This window comes from Haliotis rufescens, unplaced genomic scaffold, assembly GCF_023055435.1.
Source record: "Haliotis rufescens isolate VD_foot unplaced genomic scaffold, xgHalRufe1.0.p SCAF_6, whole genome shotgun sequence".
Lineage (NCBI taxonomy): Eukaryota > Metazoa > Mollusca > Gastropoda > Lepetellida > Haliotidae > Haliotis > Haliotis rufescens.
The window spans coordinates 19,134,863-19,152,446 of NW_025964334.1; the positions used below are offsets into that span (position 1 = coordinate 19,134,863).

General features: G+C 40.3%; 1 protein-coding gene across 5 annotated transcripts; it reads right to left on the reverse strand.

Annotated features, from left to right (window-relative positions):
• Positions 1-1,857: 1,857 nt before the first annotated feature.
• On the reverse strand, positions 1,858-17,544 carry LOC124122964. 5 transcript variants are annotated; one of them, XM_046486179.2, is made up of 7 exons: positions 17,413-17,544; positions 13,750-13,974; positions 9,827-9,920; positions 8,218-8,527; positions 7,194-7,288; positions 4,864-5,035; positions 1,858-4,108 (listed from the first exon to the last, which is right to left on the reverse strand). In XM_046486179.2, exons 2-7 carry the CDS (start codon positions 13,915-13,917, stop codon positions 2,176-2,178), a joined length of 2,772 nt encoding a protein of 923 aa, XP_046342135.2. In that variant the 5' UTR covers positions 13,918-13,974; positions 17,413-17,544; the 3' UTR covers positions 1,858-2,175. The 5 variants fall into 5 exon arrangements, with proteins under 5 accessions (XP_046342135.2, XP_046342136.2, XP_046342134.2 ...); XM_046486180.2 differs by lacking the exon at positions 17,413-17,544 and adding an exon at positions 17,222-17,392; XM_046486178.2 differs by lacking the exon at positions 17,413-17,544 and adding an exon at positions 17,216-17,392.
• Between the last annotated feature and the right edge of the window lie 40 nt (positions 17,545-17,584).

The window sequence follows — 17,584 nt, forward strand, 5'->3', positions numbered from 1 at the left end:
CTGAGTGGGGTATTCATGTTAAACTGCGGCATGGTATCTCAGTGAGCTAGCACTATAAATCGGCATCAGTCCGGACTAGTACAAGCAGCCACACACACACATACACGTGCATGCACGTCGCTATATAAGTGCAATAATCTTGGACGCGACGTTAAACCCAATTTCACCTCACCTCACCCTCCGAATGACGGTGGGGAATAGGGATGTCTGCGCCAAGATCACCGTTACTTTAAGACAACATGTACAACTGTTATTTTGGAACGCATGTGGTCTCCTTACTATGTGTAATACAAGGTTATACGACAAAATAGGATTCTGTGAAACCTGGATTAATGATGTCAAACATACGTAATTTCACTGATTTTAGATGTTTTACGATTACAGCAACCGGAATACATTCACGTGGTTGACACGCGGGAGAGATTACCCTTCTTATAAAGAACTCTGTCTCTAAATATGTGCTATTGACAACGTGTGAATGCACGGTTCATAGTGTGGACAAGTCTGTATTTAATGTAGACAAGGATATGTTAGTAATTGTACTTTCATAAACCCAGACTCATGAAGATCCTGGGTAGAATAGGTCTTCAGCAACACATGCTTACCGTAAAAGGCTACTATGCTTGTCGTAAGAGGCGACTAACGGGATCGGGTGGTCAGGCTTGCTGACTTGGTTGATGCATGTCATTGATCCCAATTTCGTCGATAGATGCTTATGATGTCAATCACTGGATTGCCTGGTCCAGACTCGATTATTTACAGACCGCCGTCATATAGCTGTAATATTGCTGAGTGCAGCGTTAAACAACAAACAAACAAACAAGGTTCAGGGTCTCAATGGAAGATTTTCTTTAATCTTACATGGAAATTCCTGGTAGGCTTAATGCTTCTGAGTATTAGCAGTGAGGCCGCATCAGTAACAAGTGAAGCTGCCAGATGACACCAGCCTGGGGCCCCCTGTTCATGCCTTGGGCTCACAAACTGTAGTCCTGTGGACTCCAAGATAGACAAGCCCAGGTATGAGAATGTTCTAGAAGATAGTGGAAATCCAGTGATCAGAAGAATCTCTTTGAACTTTTCTGGGGGCACGGATGACCCAGGCGTCTAAAACGCTGCAATTCGCTGAGCGGAGTTGCATCTCTTGGGCACCCCCGAAACCTATGATTTTGGGTTTGAATCCTGGTTTGCCCTGATTATGTTTCAAGGTCTGTGGTTTATGATACTGACTAACAACAAAAACAACTTAAATTAGACAAAATATACACCTTTTCACTATTTTTCGGACAAACACTGTGTATAATAATTAGATGAAAGAAAAAACTACCAGATTAACACCGATGTTCCTGAAAAATAGTGAAAAATATGTATAAATCTTTATTCAAACAAACAAACAATCAATTATCATTGGGTATTTTGCCATGTTAAAACTTATTTGTTCTTCATTCATAAGTAGCAGTACTTATCTGAAATTTAATTTAATGGTTTTCAATCACCAAAATTTAATATTAGGCAAAACAATTTGTAAAGCAACTAATATCAAAAAAGAGTTGCTGGGAACTAACAGGAACTCAAATTGTATCATAAACACATTCAGCAGTCCCTGTAAACATGGTACACACTTGGGGTGGGAGGAGTCCAAACTTACCCCCAGCTACCCACCCCTACCTGGCCCTACTGTAGCCACTGTACCTCTCCAGAGTTGGCTACAAAATGTTGGAAATTGTTTCACCGGAACCATGGCAAAAACTATTTAGATACACCTATTAAACGAATATGGTCATTCATACACTGAAGTTGACTAAAGTTATAGTGAGTGATTTAGTATGGTTTTACGCCGCTTTTAGCAATATTCCAGCAATATCACGGCGGGGGACACCAGAAATGGGCTTCACACATTGTGCCCATGTTGGGAATCGAACCCGGGTCTTCAGCGTGACGAGCAAACGCTTTAACCACTAGGCTACCCGACCGCCCCTAAATATCAAAAGGAATGGGTGCACATTCAAGATGAAAGGCGAACATTAGTGACTTGTAGTATAACCATGGTGTATTGTCATTAAATCATATACCACATGACTAACCATGGGTCCATGGGTAGTCCTGTGTGTACCCGGGTCCTACTCAGGATCCACCCAACCCTTGCACACAGTAACCATGGTAACCTTTTGAGGAACACTAAATCCAAGAATACTGAAGAAGTGTGTTATCATCATCTTCTTCGTGAAGCAGTGTCACTTTACAAAATGACAGCGACTTGAACATTCCTCTTTGGATATAACAATCATGACTTACTTCCTTTCTGAAGGAATTATCCTGACACAGAGCGACACTAGTAGTGACTGTCGACAGAGGTAGAAGGATAGAATTGTTAAAGGTTACTGACGTGTCTCCCACCAGAGGCCTAGTGGGCAGGCATTTCATTTGTATAGGGCCCTGGTGCAGAGTAGAGCCATTTTGACTAAGGCCTTTTGATGAGTTGGTAGGTAGAGCGACACTAGTGGTGACTGTGGGCTTTGGTAGAATCACAGAATTGTTAACAGTTACTGGTGGGTCTTGCCTGACAGGCTTAGTGAGCAGGCATTTCCTTTTTGCAGGTCCCTTATGCAGAGTAGAGCCATTTTGACTCGGGCCTATTGATGAGTTGTTGAGCAGTGATGTAGGTTGAGTGACACTTGTGGTGACTGTGGGCTTCGGTAGAATCACAGAATTGTCAAAGGTTTCTTTCCTCAGAGCATTAGAAAGAAGGCTTTGTTTCTTAGGACCTTGATGGAGAGAACAGCCATTTTGACTCGGGCCTATTGATGAGTTGTTGAGGAGTGATGTAGGTTGAGTGACACGAGTTGCGTCTGTGGGCTTTGGTAGAATCACAGAATTGTTAACAGTTACTGGTGGGTGCCTGACAGGCTTAGTGAGCAGGCATTTCCTTTTTGCAGGTCCCTTATGCAGAGTAGAGCCATCTTGACTCGGGCCTATTGATGAGTTGTTGAGCAGTGATGTAGGTTGAGTGACACTAGTGGTGACTGTGGGCTTCGGTAGAATCACAGAATTGTCAAAGGTTTCTTTCCTCAGAGCATAAGAAAGAAGGCTTTGTTTCTTAGGACCTTGATGGAGAGAACAGCCATTTTGACTCGGGCCTATTGATGAGTTGGTGAGGAGTGATGTAGTTTGACTGACACGAGTTGTGTCTGTGGGCTTTGGTAGAATGACAGAATTGTTAAAAGTTACTGGTGTCTCTCTCCGCACAGGGCTAGCCAGGAGGCACCTTTTCTTAGGACCCTGATGCAGAGTAGACCCACCTTGACTCGGGCCTATTGATGAGTTGGTGAGCAGTGATGTAGGTTGAGTGACACCAGTGACAATTGGCTTTGGTAGAATGACAGAACAGGTTTCTCTCCTCACAGGGTTAGCCAGGAGGCATCTTTTCTTAGGACCCTGATGCAGAGTAGACCCATCTTGACTGGGGCCTATTGATGAGTTGGTGAGCAGTGATGTAGGTTGAGTGACACCAGTGACAATTGGCTTTGGTAGAATGACAGGACAGGTTTCTCTCCTCACAGGGTTAGCAAGGAGGCTTTGTTTCTGAGGGCCCGGATGCAGAGTAGTGCCATCTTCAACAGTTTGAAGGCCTCTCAATGAGTTGTCAAGAGTGACATTTGGGACTGTGGGCTTTGGTAGAATGAAAGAATTGGCAAAGCGTTTCACTCTCCCAACAAGTTCATCACTGTGCCGTTTCTTAACCAGCCTTGGAGCCCAGGGTAAGATTGAGATGTATTGGTCAGAAAGCATCTTCACACTGCTTCTGTATTTGTCTTGGCAACCTGCTCTTAAGGCATATATTATTTTATTCCTAATTGAAGCAGGAGACTTCCTTGTCTTGATGTCACCAGTGGAAAAATACTGCAACATATGCACGGAACGATCGATCTTCCAGTGATAATTTGACATGGAGGACAAGATGTCAAACTCCTCCTCAATAGTCTTAGGCTTAATTTCTTCCTTTAAGTTCTTGAAATCAACAGACTCAGCAACAGGATGCTGTTTGAACCTGTGTGTCTTCAGAACTTGGCTGTAGGGAGCAGTGGCTCTGAGACCAAATATGTGTAGGGGCCTGTTGGAATAATACAAAATGAAAAATACAAAAACGTCTTAAAATCTCTCATGGCATGGCATATGAGAATCTTATCTACTTATGATCCCACAAATATTTCAGCTATATCACTGCCTATGGATAACTAAACCTGGAACAGCAAACCAGTGACTGAAAATAGGTACAATAATACCCATAACCTAACTTACAGAGATTGAGTGAGTGAGTTGGCTTTTAAAGCTGCTTTTAACAGTATTCCAGTTATATCACGGCGTGTCAGCTTAATGTGGGAGAAAAGCCTGAAGTGATGCAGGTCTCAGACGTTTACCACTTCGGTGAAACCCAGGGACACGGGTATGGTGCTGACAAACCTAGAAACATAATCAGGGTGAACTGGGATTCAAACCCACTATCATAGGTTTCTGGGGTGCCGAAGGGACGCAACTCTGCCCAGTGAACCGTGGCGTGATCAAAGACTTATATAGATGTATATATAAGGTTTGTGTGCGCGCGTTTGATGTGCTTCATTCATGGTTGCTTACTAGACGGGGTATAGGATTTTGGGTCGATTTTGAAGGCGTGTACAGGGGGGGTGCCTTAAACGTGGGATTGCTTTATACACAGCGATATTCAGTATATACATCTTTGCCGTGACATAAAGCGAATTCACTCACACACTGTGAGTAAGTCCAGAACATGTTCAAGAAATGTGATAGTGATCTGTTCAGCAGTGTTGTAGGAATGGGCCATGCTCACTTGGATGATATCATGCATACCTGTCTGTATGATTTTCATCTGCAAATTTCTTGATGCAGTGAAAAATCACTGATGACACCTGGAAGCTGCTCCGAAAGTCCGACAGAGCAAGGAGAGACAAACGGTCGAACGCATCCTTACACCCATTGTATTTTGTTCGAAAATACTGGCTGTAGCGTTGTCTCTTGAGTCCTGTAAAAGTGAGTGATTGAGTCATGTTCTGTAACATACAAGTAAACTACATTCATAACGAACTGACGAATATAACAATCTGTTCTTGGGTCCTGTCCATTTGCGATACATAGGCTGTATATATGCATATAACAAACTACGGTTATAACAAACTATGGTGGTCCTTTTTAGTTCATTATAACCGTAGTTTACTGTATTTTGTTTTAGTAAAATTTATTCACAATTTATATGTTACTCTAAATCCTTTTTCAGAGTAATTCCCATTCAAAGTTTTAGTATGAACTGACAGCCATGATGTAACAATGTGCATTGAACATTAATAAGCTCTGAAATATCTTCTGCCTCCTTGTTAGCTTTTGATGCCCATCCATACATGACAGGTTCAACCTAAAGTTCAGCAGCAGACATCAATAATTACATATAGTACCATGTGGAGAATCAAACTTTTTGATATGATGAGCTATCACTTTGCCCACTGGACTACCCCACTGTGCAGGATGTTTTCACCCTTAACACGTGAATATCTGTGTTAGAATAGGTCTTCAGCAACCCATGCTTGTCATAATTTGCGACTAACAGGATCAGGTGGTCAGGCTCCCTGACTTGGTTGATGCATGTCATCGTATCCCAATTGCATGGATCAATGCTCATGATATACATCACTGGATTGTCTGGTCCAGACTGGATTATTTACAGAATATTTAGCTAGAATATTGATGAGTGCGGCGTTAAACAGCAAACAAACAAAAAATGCTTCTATGATTACTTTGCCGCACGGGGGCACGGGTGGCCCAGTCGTCTAAGGCGCCGCGATTCGCTGTGCAGAGTTGCATCCCTTGGGCACACCAGAAACCTATTATTGTGGGTTCGAATCCCGATTCGCCCCAGTTATTTTTTTAGGTTTGTCAGCACCATACCCATGCTCATGGGTTTCACCAAAGTGGTAAACGTCTGAGACCTGCATCACTTTGGGCTTTCCTCCCACATTAAGCTGACACGCCGCGATATAACTGTAATATTGTTTAAAGCGGCGTGAAACCCAACTCACTCACTCACGGCGCTGTGTAAGTGCAATGATCTTTAACGTGACGCTAAACCCTGCCTCACCTCACCTTCTATATTGTTTGCAATGAAAGATCTCATGTATGTTCGTTGGTCTATTTCAGCATGTAAAACCTGGGACAGTCAGCTGAAGTCAAGTGAAACATTCCAGGCCACCATAGAGCGCGTGTATTTTGTTTAAAATATTTGTGAATAAAACTGGTTAAAAGAATATTTGGTCTCAAATTACTCAGAAAATCATATATGAGCATAGCTGGAGTACTTCAGATCCGTCATTTCGATGTCTTCTATTTACCCATTTGACCAGTAACATAACTGCAGCAAATTGGAATAAACACATTACCGATGTTAGGCATTGAACACAAAATAACGGGTCACCTATCCCGAATCCCGGTTCGCCTTGATTATGTTTCTAGGTTTGTCAGCACCATACCCGTGCTCATGGGTTTCACCGAAGTGGTAAACGTCTGAGACCTGCATCACTTTGGGCTTTCCTCCCACATTAAGCTGACACGCGATATAACTGGACTACTGTAAAGAGCGGCGTTAAACCCAACTCACTCACTCACTCTATTATTAAACCTACTAATTAAGTTTCCATAAACACAGACACGATGTACAGAAGCTCACCTTTTACAGATGACATAAAATTGATGTGTTGAACTTTTTTGACTTGAGACTACTTTCAGTCAGGTGAGCTAAAACAGTTTTTGAATCCTCTTTCAAGTGAGACCTGCTTGGAGGTTTTACATATAAATTGTAAGACCTACTTTGAGGTTTCACACATTTGAATTGAAAGCCCTAGGTTTTACAGTTGAGTGAGTGAGTGAGTGAGTTTGATTTTACGCCGCTTTTAGCAATATTCCAGCAATATCACGGCGGGGGACACCAGAAATGGGCTTCACACATTGTACCCATGTCGGGAATCGAACCCGGGTTTTCAGCGTGACAAGCGAACGCTTTAACCACCAGACTACCCGACCGCCCCATTTTACAGTTGAACTGTATAAATAACCTTTTAATATGCATCTAATGTTGACTTTTTACTGTCCCTCAGGCTTTTTCTTGATGCTATAAAAACCAGCAGTATCCATACCTGTGTCCCCATCTTCAGTGTGTGATCTGCTTCTGTTAGTAGCTGCATGTTTCAGATGTTGTATTTTCATGTCCAAGTCTTCTTGGGTGAAAATTCTGACAACATAAAGGATATTTGTGTGTGCATAATTTGGATTTTATCATCATAGACATAAGTGAAAACAATATGTTGACGTATAATACTCAACCACAAATTTGACTTTTTGGGTCAATGTATGGCATTTATGAAATATGTATACATTCTCTGATAACTGATGTTCATTTTAAGGCATCCATAACAGTAACCTGATCTTGGTTGGTGTGAACAATGAAAAGATCTTTACTCAATACGGGATCCAACTTCATATTAGTAGCTTAACAATTTAAAACAATTTTTGAAACAATAATCATGATAAAATCAATATAGAATAAAGCATATTGTGTTATATTGACCTGATAACACTGAGCATTGGTGAAATCATTTCTGCATTATCATATTGTATGTTTGAGTATTATAAAACCAGGTTTACCTATCACAGAAAAGTTGGCACCAAAGAGGCAAAGGTTGGGATTATTAACTCGGGTACTCGGGTCGGGTGGGTCCTGACTAGGACCCGGGTACCCACAGGACTACCCGGACCGTGGTTAGTCTAGTGATATATTTTTTAATGACAAAAACTAAAAACTCTACAGTTACACAATAAGTCACTAATGTTCCCATTTCTTTCTGACAATGCACCCAATCCTTCTGACTTTTATATGTTTGAATAAAGATAAAACTTCAGTGTATGCATGACCAGATCATTTTACAGGTGTATCTAAATACGATTTGCCAGGACTAAGGTCAAACTTTCCCATACACAGGTTATACCTACCTCTAAATATCTACAGCGGGTACCCGGGTAGGGTCGGGTAATAAGATAGCGGGTACCCGGGTAGTAAATTTGGACTCGTCCCAGCCCTAAGAGAGGCATTCAGTTTCAAAATAGCGCACATACATCATGGGACCCTTTTCATATGTTTAAATATTATTTAACAATATCTACCTATAACGGAAAAGTTGTGTGACTGTGGATTCCGATTTCTGAAGAACCTCAGTCATGGATGACATAGCACCAGAAAGGCATCCGCTTTCAAAATAACGCACATACATCGTGGACCCCTTCATGAAGGCGATCGAGAAGAATACACCTTCTACAACATCCGTCGTTGCAGCTAGCGTTAGGACTCTTCGGTCCATCTCCGGGAGTGCTCGATTCGATGAAGAAACAAATCCACTGTTGAAGAAGTCAGATTCTATCGTTGCAGTGAACAACATGGCTCTTTTACAGTTTTCTACTGTTAGCCATACAGGATCTGAAAACATACAAGTAGGAATTTTATAAAAACGTTTTACTGATCCATGTCTGCTGAAGTTTAATTTCAAAATTAACATGTAATCACACTTTTGGTTTTGGGTTGTTTTTTCAGACGATAAAAAATGAATATAATATTTCACAGCCAAATAGTTTCATATCTAAAGCAGGGAATAGCTACGTTTCAATAAAATCAAGACATTCATAAAACTGATACAAAAACAATTTTTTGCTGGACAAAACAAAAAGATTATTCATTGGCCTAAAAACAAACAATTCACATGTTAAAATGTTGACTTGTATGACTTACAATATTTTTAATTTTCATGGGTTAAGTTGATGTTTTAATTGGTTACACACAGATTCTAAAACATTGTGATGTTCAATGCCACTTTTTGCAATATTGCAAAAATTTACCTGCGGTTAAATTATTAAATTTACATTACCATCAACTTGACTACCAAACACCCCACCTCACACCAAGTACCAACAGACAACACAAATCATGACATGCCTTTCTTGCTTTCTGTACTTAATTAAATACACCACAGACAAATACAGACAGACAGACAGATTTATTCAGTAATCAGGCCTCCAGCCCATAATACATGTTAACATAATGTAGATCATACATGCTTATATACTATGGCGTTATGTTAAGACAAATAGTTTTAAATACGTTAGAACAGTGATGAGTTACGTATAGTCATAACTTTAGATAGAAATAGTCCAATCTGTTTTAAAGTTCTTGTGGAGTTTGTTGACATAAGTTTTAAAAACTGTTGAAATGTGCTAAAGTTGATTTAACTTTCAGCAAAGCATTCTCTTCTTTCAGCTCGGTATCTGTCAGAGATTGACAATACATGATACTCATCCTCAATTAGAGTTAATCCTTTGGAGTGGCAATACACGCACACATGTTCTTCATATGGGATTTTAGAATGCAGACAAATACAATACAATACAACCAAACATTCTGTTGAATGTACACAGACCACTTGCCCAATTGGTGCAATAATAAATATACCACTCAAAAGAAGTTAAAGAACGCCCAATTCTTTCATATGACACAAGTAAATCTGTCATGGCCTGAAGGATTAACTCCGTCATATGAAAGAATCAGGTCTTTAACTTTTTTGGAGCAGTATAAATATATTAAAATGCAACTTGCCCCAAATTTGTTTATTAATTCAAATCAAAATCAAAATAATTAATTTATTGTGTCTAATCTTAATATAATATTTTGTAAGTCAAGTGGCATGATAAATTGCAAATAAACAAACATTTATAATTGAATTACCGTCTAAAGATCCAGTTGAAGCAGGTAAAGAATCACTTTGTCCACTGAACATTTGTTGTGTCGCAGGAAGACCAAAATCAGAGACAATATCAGTCTGAATAAAGGAAGAATGTTATGAAGAACGGATAGGTAAAATAAGTGTGACAATTAATTGACTTTCATCGACAAGTAAACTCTAATACCGTATTTTCTTGAGTAAAGTGCACACTTTTTTTCCCAAAAACACAGAATACACGAATTAATGAGTTTTGATGTTTTTCACCCATGGAAAGACATTACCGTGAGCGCGTAACACCGGAAATACCATGTCAACAAATCCATACTGATGTACGCAAATTAGTCATGTAATTACACTGTCTGGCTATAAAAAGTGTTCTTTGTATATCTGGACTTATGTTTGTAACTTGATTTGTAGCACAAATACTAAGTTATATAGAGCCAAGTAGCTCCATCTTCCCGAGGCAAGTGAGTTAACTGACCATAAAAGTCAAGTCTCCATCCATGCCGAACTAGGCTGGTATTATGGAGTTATATTTTGGCTGGACTAACGAGTCTATGCATACATAGTCCAATCAAAATCGTGTTACAAAATCGTGCAGATTTCGGTTGATTGCAGGATTTGCAAAACATGTGCACTGCCAACTCAGCGTCAATAGATATTTTTCAAATCTTTTCGTGTTTTTAGTCAAGGTGCTCACATGATTTGATGCACTGTGTGATGTAAGACCCGTTTTATCAAATTCGAGATCTTGATTATTGATCAGATCATCTTGACTCGGCACCACCATTGTTTGAAGCAAATGCAAGAGATACAAGATTGGCCCATAGGAGGGGCAGAAAAGGGACACAACTTGTAATAACCACTGGTCAGTCTAGTTCAGCAAGGGTGGAAACTGGACTTTTATAGTTAGTTAACTCCCTTGCCTCGGGAAGATGTCCTTTTTACTTTTATGGAGGTGTAAATTTAAAAACATATTGAAGTCAATTCTTATGAATAAATATGTCAACAATAATAATTTCACAGACTGTTTATTTATCACTAACACAAAAAACTGTAGACAACAATACGACATCAGCGACAACGTCCAGTATACAAATGAAGCAAAAGTCCTTCCTATTCTATTATCAGCCAATCAGGACAGTAGTTTGTTTGGGGGCATCACCATATTTTTTATTTTTTTTAGTTTACGGTTAGCTAATCAAATGTCTTGTTTGATAGGCATTACTTAGAAGTTGACGGTTGACGAGGTAGACACAATTTTATGGATAACAACTTCTTTAATACTGGAAAAAGCGACGTTTCGGTATAGATCCTTATACTGTTGTCAAGCAGTATTAAAGAAGTTATTATCCTTAAAATTGTGTTTACCGTGTAATCAAATGTCATGGAATCACTTGCAAGTAATAATTTGCAATTACGTTTTCTTGCTGCTTTTAGATGTATGACCAGAGAGGCTGAGAGATCTTACTGCGAAAATATTCCACCCTCGACAACTGTACAGAAGATTATGATGAGTTAACGGAATGTGAAACTTGTCATCATCACCTGCATGTAGCCTCAACTCACTGGGAAGAATATGCCGGAATTTTCTCGTTCATTTGTTTTGTTTTTCTCAGTTTTATCTCCTTTAGATTCGAGTTTCTGACAAAAGGAAGCTGATTTTGTTATAAATTGATTGCTTTTTGATTGCACTTACGGTCCTGTAAGGTACACATCATAATACCACAAACAAACATCTTATACTGGGGATCTATTCTGCCCTTGAATCCCCACAGGGAGACATTGGATACTGGGGATCTATTCTGCCCTTGAATCCCCACAGCGAGACATTGGAAACTGGGGATCTATTCTGCCCTTGAATCCCCACAGCGAGACATTGGACACTGGGAATCTATTCTGCCCTTGAATCCCCACAGGGAGACATCGTATACTTGGGATCTATTCTGCCCTTGAATCCCCACAGGGAGACATTGGATACTGGGGAACTATTCTGCCCTTGAATCCCCACAGGGAGACATTGGATACTGGGGATCTATTCTGCCCTTGAATCCCCACAGCAAGACATCGTATACTGGGGATCTATTCTGCCCTTGAATCCCCACAGGGAGACATTGGATACTGGGGATCTATTCTGCCCTTGAATCCCCACAGGGAGACATTGGATACTGGAGAACTATTCTGCCCTTGAATCCCCACAGTGAGACATTGGATACTTGGGATCTATTCTGCCCTTGAATCCCCATAGGGAGACATCGTATACTGGGGATCTATTCTGCCCTTGAATCCCCACAGGGAGACATTGGATACTGGGGATCTATTCTGCCCTTGAATCCCCACAGGGAGACATCACATACTGGGGATCTATTCTGCCCTTGAATCCCCACAGGGAGACATCGTATACTGGGGATCTATTCTGCCCTTGAATCCCCACAGGGAGACATCACATACTGGGGATCTATTCTGCCCTTGAATCCCCACAGGGAGACATTGGATACTGGGGATCTATTCTGCCCTTGAATCCCCACAGCGAGACATTGGATACTGGGAATCTATTCTGCCCTTGAATCCCCACAGCGAGACATTGGACACTGGGGATCTATTCTGCCCTTGAATCCCCACAGGGAGACATCGTATACTTGGGATCTATTCTGCCCTTGAATCCCCACAGGGAGACATTGGATACTGGAGAACTATTCTGCCCTTGAATCCCAACAGGGAGACATTGGATACTGGGGATCTATTCTGCCCTTGAATCCCCACAGCAAGACATTGTATACTGGGGATCTATTCTGCCCTTGAATCCCCACAGGGAGACATTGGATACTGGGGATCTATTCTGCCCTTGAATCCCCACAGGGAGACATTGGATACTGGGGATCTATTCTGCCCTTGAATCCCCACAGCGAGACATTGGACACTGGGGATCTATTCTGCCCTTGAATCCCCACAGCGAGACATTGGACACTGGGGATCTATTCTGCCCTTGAATCCCCACAGGGAGACATCGTATACTTGGGATCTATTCTGCCCTTGAATCCCCACAGGGAGACATTGGATACTGGGGAACTATTCTGCCCTTGAATCCCAACAGGGAGACATTGGATACTGGGGATCTATTCTGCCCTTGAATCCCCACAGGAAGACATCGTATACTGGGGATCTATTCTGCCCTTGAATCCCCACAGGGAGACATTGGATACTGGGGATCTATTCTGCCCTTGAATCCCCACAGGGAGACATTGGATACTGGAGAACTATTCTGCCCTTGAATCCCCACAGTGAGACATTGGATACTTGGGATCTATTCTGCCCTTGAATCCCCATAGGGAGACATCATATACTGGGGATCTATTCTGCCCTTGAATCCCCACAGGGAGACATTGGATACTGGGGATCTATTCTGCCCTTGAATCCCCACAGGGAGACATCACATACTGGGGATCTATTCTGCCCTTGAATCCCCACAGGGAGACATCGTATACTGGGGATCTAATCTGCCCTTGAATCCCCACAGGGAGACATCACATACTGGGGATCTATTCTGCCCTTGAATCCCCACAGGGAGACATCACATACTGGGGATCTATTCTGCCCTTGAATCCCCACAGGGAGACATTGGATACTGGGGATCTATTCTGCCCTTGAATCCCCACAGGGAGACATCACATACTGGGGATCTATTCTGCCCTTGAATCCTCACAGGGAGACATCGTATACTGGGGATCTATTCTGCCCTTGAATCCCCACAGGGAGACCAGCATGGGGTAAAGGGGTAAAGGGGCATACTATGTCACGACCACAGAATGTCCACAGGGAGTGAAATATGGATGAAGAGGTCCAGACCAAGAAAACTAGTGGTTTACAATCTGGAGACCCTACAAGTATCAGGTAAAAAATGTGACATAACAATCAAAAATCCTACCTGATCCATCAGCTGCTTCACCTGGTGAGTATTCTCACTGCTGCATTTCGAGATTTCTACCTCTTGGCGTGGAACCCGAAGCAGGTCAGCCTCAGGTTTGTCAGGTGGGACCTTAACCTCACCAGCGTTTAGCCGGGACAAAACATCCTCATCAACAGTGTTCATCATGCTTCGTCAGTGGCAGTTTTGGGTCTTTGAGTTTCTGTTGTTCATTCTGAGATTAATCTGAAAGTTGTTGCGATGTGGTTTGAGTAAAATAGCATAAGCTTTTCCAAACCAACAACAAATTAAATGCAGAAATCTCCTGTGAAGTCAGCTAATATGTTTTCAGAGATTATTTAGATTAATGAAATGTTTAGAATGACATCAATGATCGTCAGGTCAGAATGATGAGATGTGATTGGTTCATGTGATCTTGGAGAGAAATAGATTTCTCAGCATAAGAAATCCTTTATACCCCGCCAAGAACAAGACAGGGTGGATTTCTGAGAGGCGGAATACATCCCTTATACCCTGCTTCGAAACAAAAAACTGCACGCTTTTTCCAAGTCAATGAAAGCCACATGACATACAATCTCATTAAAATCAGATCTTAGTTCTCGCTACCGCTAAACAAAGATCTGAGGACATCCCATTAGGGGTCACGTCAGAACGACCTTTCATCCGACCAATCAGAGCGTCGCTTACCAGATCATGAAAGTGACAGTCGGAATGTGATTTCTCCTCATGCAGCCTCGAAAACTTTAAAACGGGGTATTCCGAACGATAGTTACGGGCTTAACGACTGAATCTATATAATCTAGACCATATATTAGCCATTTGAGAATGTTCTTTTGTTCAGGTTTCAAATTTTTAAACGAGAATTTGTCAAAATATGTTTCGAAGTGTAGTCGCCAATTTGAAATCAGTGCCGTAAAGCACGAGAAAGCTGCCTTCTGATTGGCTAATATCGACTTCTTGTCAGTAATTCCATTGGTCGGTCAGAGTTTGCAAAAGGTCGGTCTGACGTGACCCATAATGGGATGTCCTCAGATCTTTGTTTAGCGGCAGCAAGAACTAAGATCTGATTTTAATGAGATTGCATGACATAGCACAGTTAGGGGGATGCTTAAACCTGTATGTCCCCCTTGTGATACTGCTACAACTTATAGCATCACTTTAAAAAAGAAAATGGAGAAACTGTTCCAGGGAAACTTCAAACATGATCAACAAAATATTGGATCTATTTAATAATCTCGTGTAACCAAACAAATGAAGATAAATTTTATTAATATTTATTTTGACCAATTCCAACATTTCTTTATGGGCCAAACCCAGAGCTCCAATTTAGCTTTTGGTGTTGTGGGTATTTTACCCATGCATTTTAAAATCATTGGGTATCAGTAATTCTATCTGGGTATTCAAATTTCTGTTACCCACTAGTTTTTACACATGTGGTTATTTAAGTTAAATATTTAAAAACACTATTCATATAGTCCTGCAAACTGGTGTCATGTGGGTTCGAGAGCTTTATAGGACTCAAAAATACCACGATACTTCCACAAGAAAGTGTGATGGCAAATGATCATGACGTAACTGTCATCGTGGAGTTTGGCAAGGTTGACGGAATGCCTGTTTATATTTTCAAAATAAGTTGCTGATTTGCTAATCGAATACGCAGGGTTACTTCACAATATTTTGATGATACGAACAAGTTTTGTTTTTGTAGCGTATCTGTAATGTTCGTTGCATTTTTATACGCTCAGATTTTATTTTACTGCGTATTTCTGCATTTCTGATGCATATTTCACGCAGATACACAGCTTATCTGGAGCTCTGCAAACCTGAATTTTTAACATGACAGGATTTTTAATTAAAATTTGTTGAAGTTGGTCAATGATATATTAATTTGTAAATTTTTAAAAATCATCCTAATTCAAGAAGAGAACACATGAAGCAACTCCCTTTGTAGGAACTTAGGGTCAGGTGTCTGGTTTGGAATCTAATGATTAATGTATTACCACCTTATCATCTCGAAATGATTTTTTGTTTACTTGTTTGTTACTTAATACAATACTCATCAATATTCCAGATGTGGTCTGTAAGTAATTGAATCTGGAGCAGATAATCCAGTGATTGAGCAAGAAGCAAGGATCCACATTGTCAGGGTACGATCCTACGTCGTCACCAAGCCTGATCACCTGATCCATTTAATCGACCAGCAAACGTTGCTGGGGACCTATTTCAACCCAGATTCCCCAAGCTGGTCTGGAAAGGAGTATATATAACCAAAATGATATCAAGCCAATGACAGTCAATTTTCATTTTTTCAGAAATCATTAGAAATTATTAAATTTGGAAGATTTTCTTATTTAGACCACACAAAAAAGTATTAAGTTTCTGGACCCCGGAAGCATCATTCGGAACCAATCTCATCGGAAGTTTTCTTATCCAAATTCATAATCAAGGGCAGGTAACTCTAATCAGTTTCCCCAAAAACGAAAGAACAAACTGAAATTGACCATTGAACTTCCATTAAAGTGCTCAAAATGTTTGAATGTGTGAAAATAGTGCGAATAATAAATGATTTTTGTGAAATGTGTTATGTAATGATTCTGTTAAAGTGTACATGACAGTGTATTAAATTAAAGTGCCAAAACTGTATGCTAGAATATGTGAATTGAGTGCAGTGTTTAAACGATTGTGAATATATATTTCTTGGGGTTTTTTTACAGTCTATACTGGTTATGCAATCCAATCTTGGACATCTTGATTTAATAACGACTTGCTACATATATGAATATATGACCAAAAATTTTAAAAAGGGTATGGGTCCTCCAAATTTGTGTATGGATCATCTAGATTAATGTACGGGTTATCCAAATTTGTGTAAGAGTCAGCTAAACAAAGTTTGAATTTCCAAATCATGTACAGCTCGGACAGGAATTTTTGGACCAGTTAGCTATTTTCAGTGGGCATAAATCTCCGTGGGTATGGATCATCTGGTATCCCATGTGACGAGTGAGTTTTGTTTTGTAAGGCAAATGACCTTGATCCCTCCCAAATAAATGTAAAATAAGTTGAATTTTAATTTGTTATACCCACAGCTCAGGCAGCCTCTAAACTGTGTTTTGGGGGAGAGAAGAAATGTGGCAAAATTATTATAAAATGTCAGTATTTTATTAAATAAAATTAAAAATCACTAAATTAAAAATCACTGCTCCCTTGTATTTCATGGTGATGAATTACATAATCAAGTTAAATTATCATTGCCTGCACTCTACTGAAGCTGCAGATAGTAGTGTTTCTTTAAAAAAAAGAAAAAGGAGAAGGCCACTGTTCTAAAAGAATTAAAAATGGAAGATGATCAACAAGGTAAAACCAGTTCTGGCAGGGGACAACAATTGATGGGTTTGTATCGCCTGCCTACCATAATTTCCTTCAAGGAAACCTTGAAATGATTCACTCGATTATGGATTTTAATTACCCTGACCAACGATATGACGCGATACGGGTGGGAAGATTGATTCTGATTTTTCCCGCATGCACAGTGCCGAAGCTGAGCGCCGTCTCTTCGGATTACATTCGGCGCGCAGACAGACGGAACCACATTAGAGGGACATGAAAAGACGGAGCTCAGCTTACTACTACTGTTATCGTAAATCATTTATAAACTTTTATTACCATTATTATATATTCTCTTGACTCTTGACTCATTTCTTAAGGTAGCCCCACCATTATCCTTTCATTTGCGTAAATTATTTATTTTTCATTAGACCTATGGTGCTTGATCAAGTGTTATTCTTTCAATTTCTAGATTTACTCAAATATTAATTTCGATCGCAAAATGATAGCA

Coding starts and splice junctions, on each gene's coding strand:
- LOC124122964 (XM_046486179.2), bottom strand. CDS start 13,917: ATGATGAACACTGTTGATGAGGATGTTTTGTCCCGGCTAAACGCTGGT. Junction 5,036..7,193: donor CACTGAAGATGGGGACACAG/GTATGGATACTG, acceptor TCACTTTTACAG/GACTCAAGAGACAACGCTAC. Junction 4,109..4,863: donor GATGAAAATCATACAGACAG/GTATGCATGATA, acceptor TTATTCCAACAG/GCCCCTACACATATTTGGTC.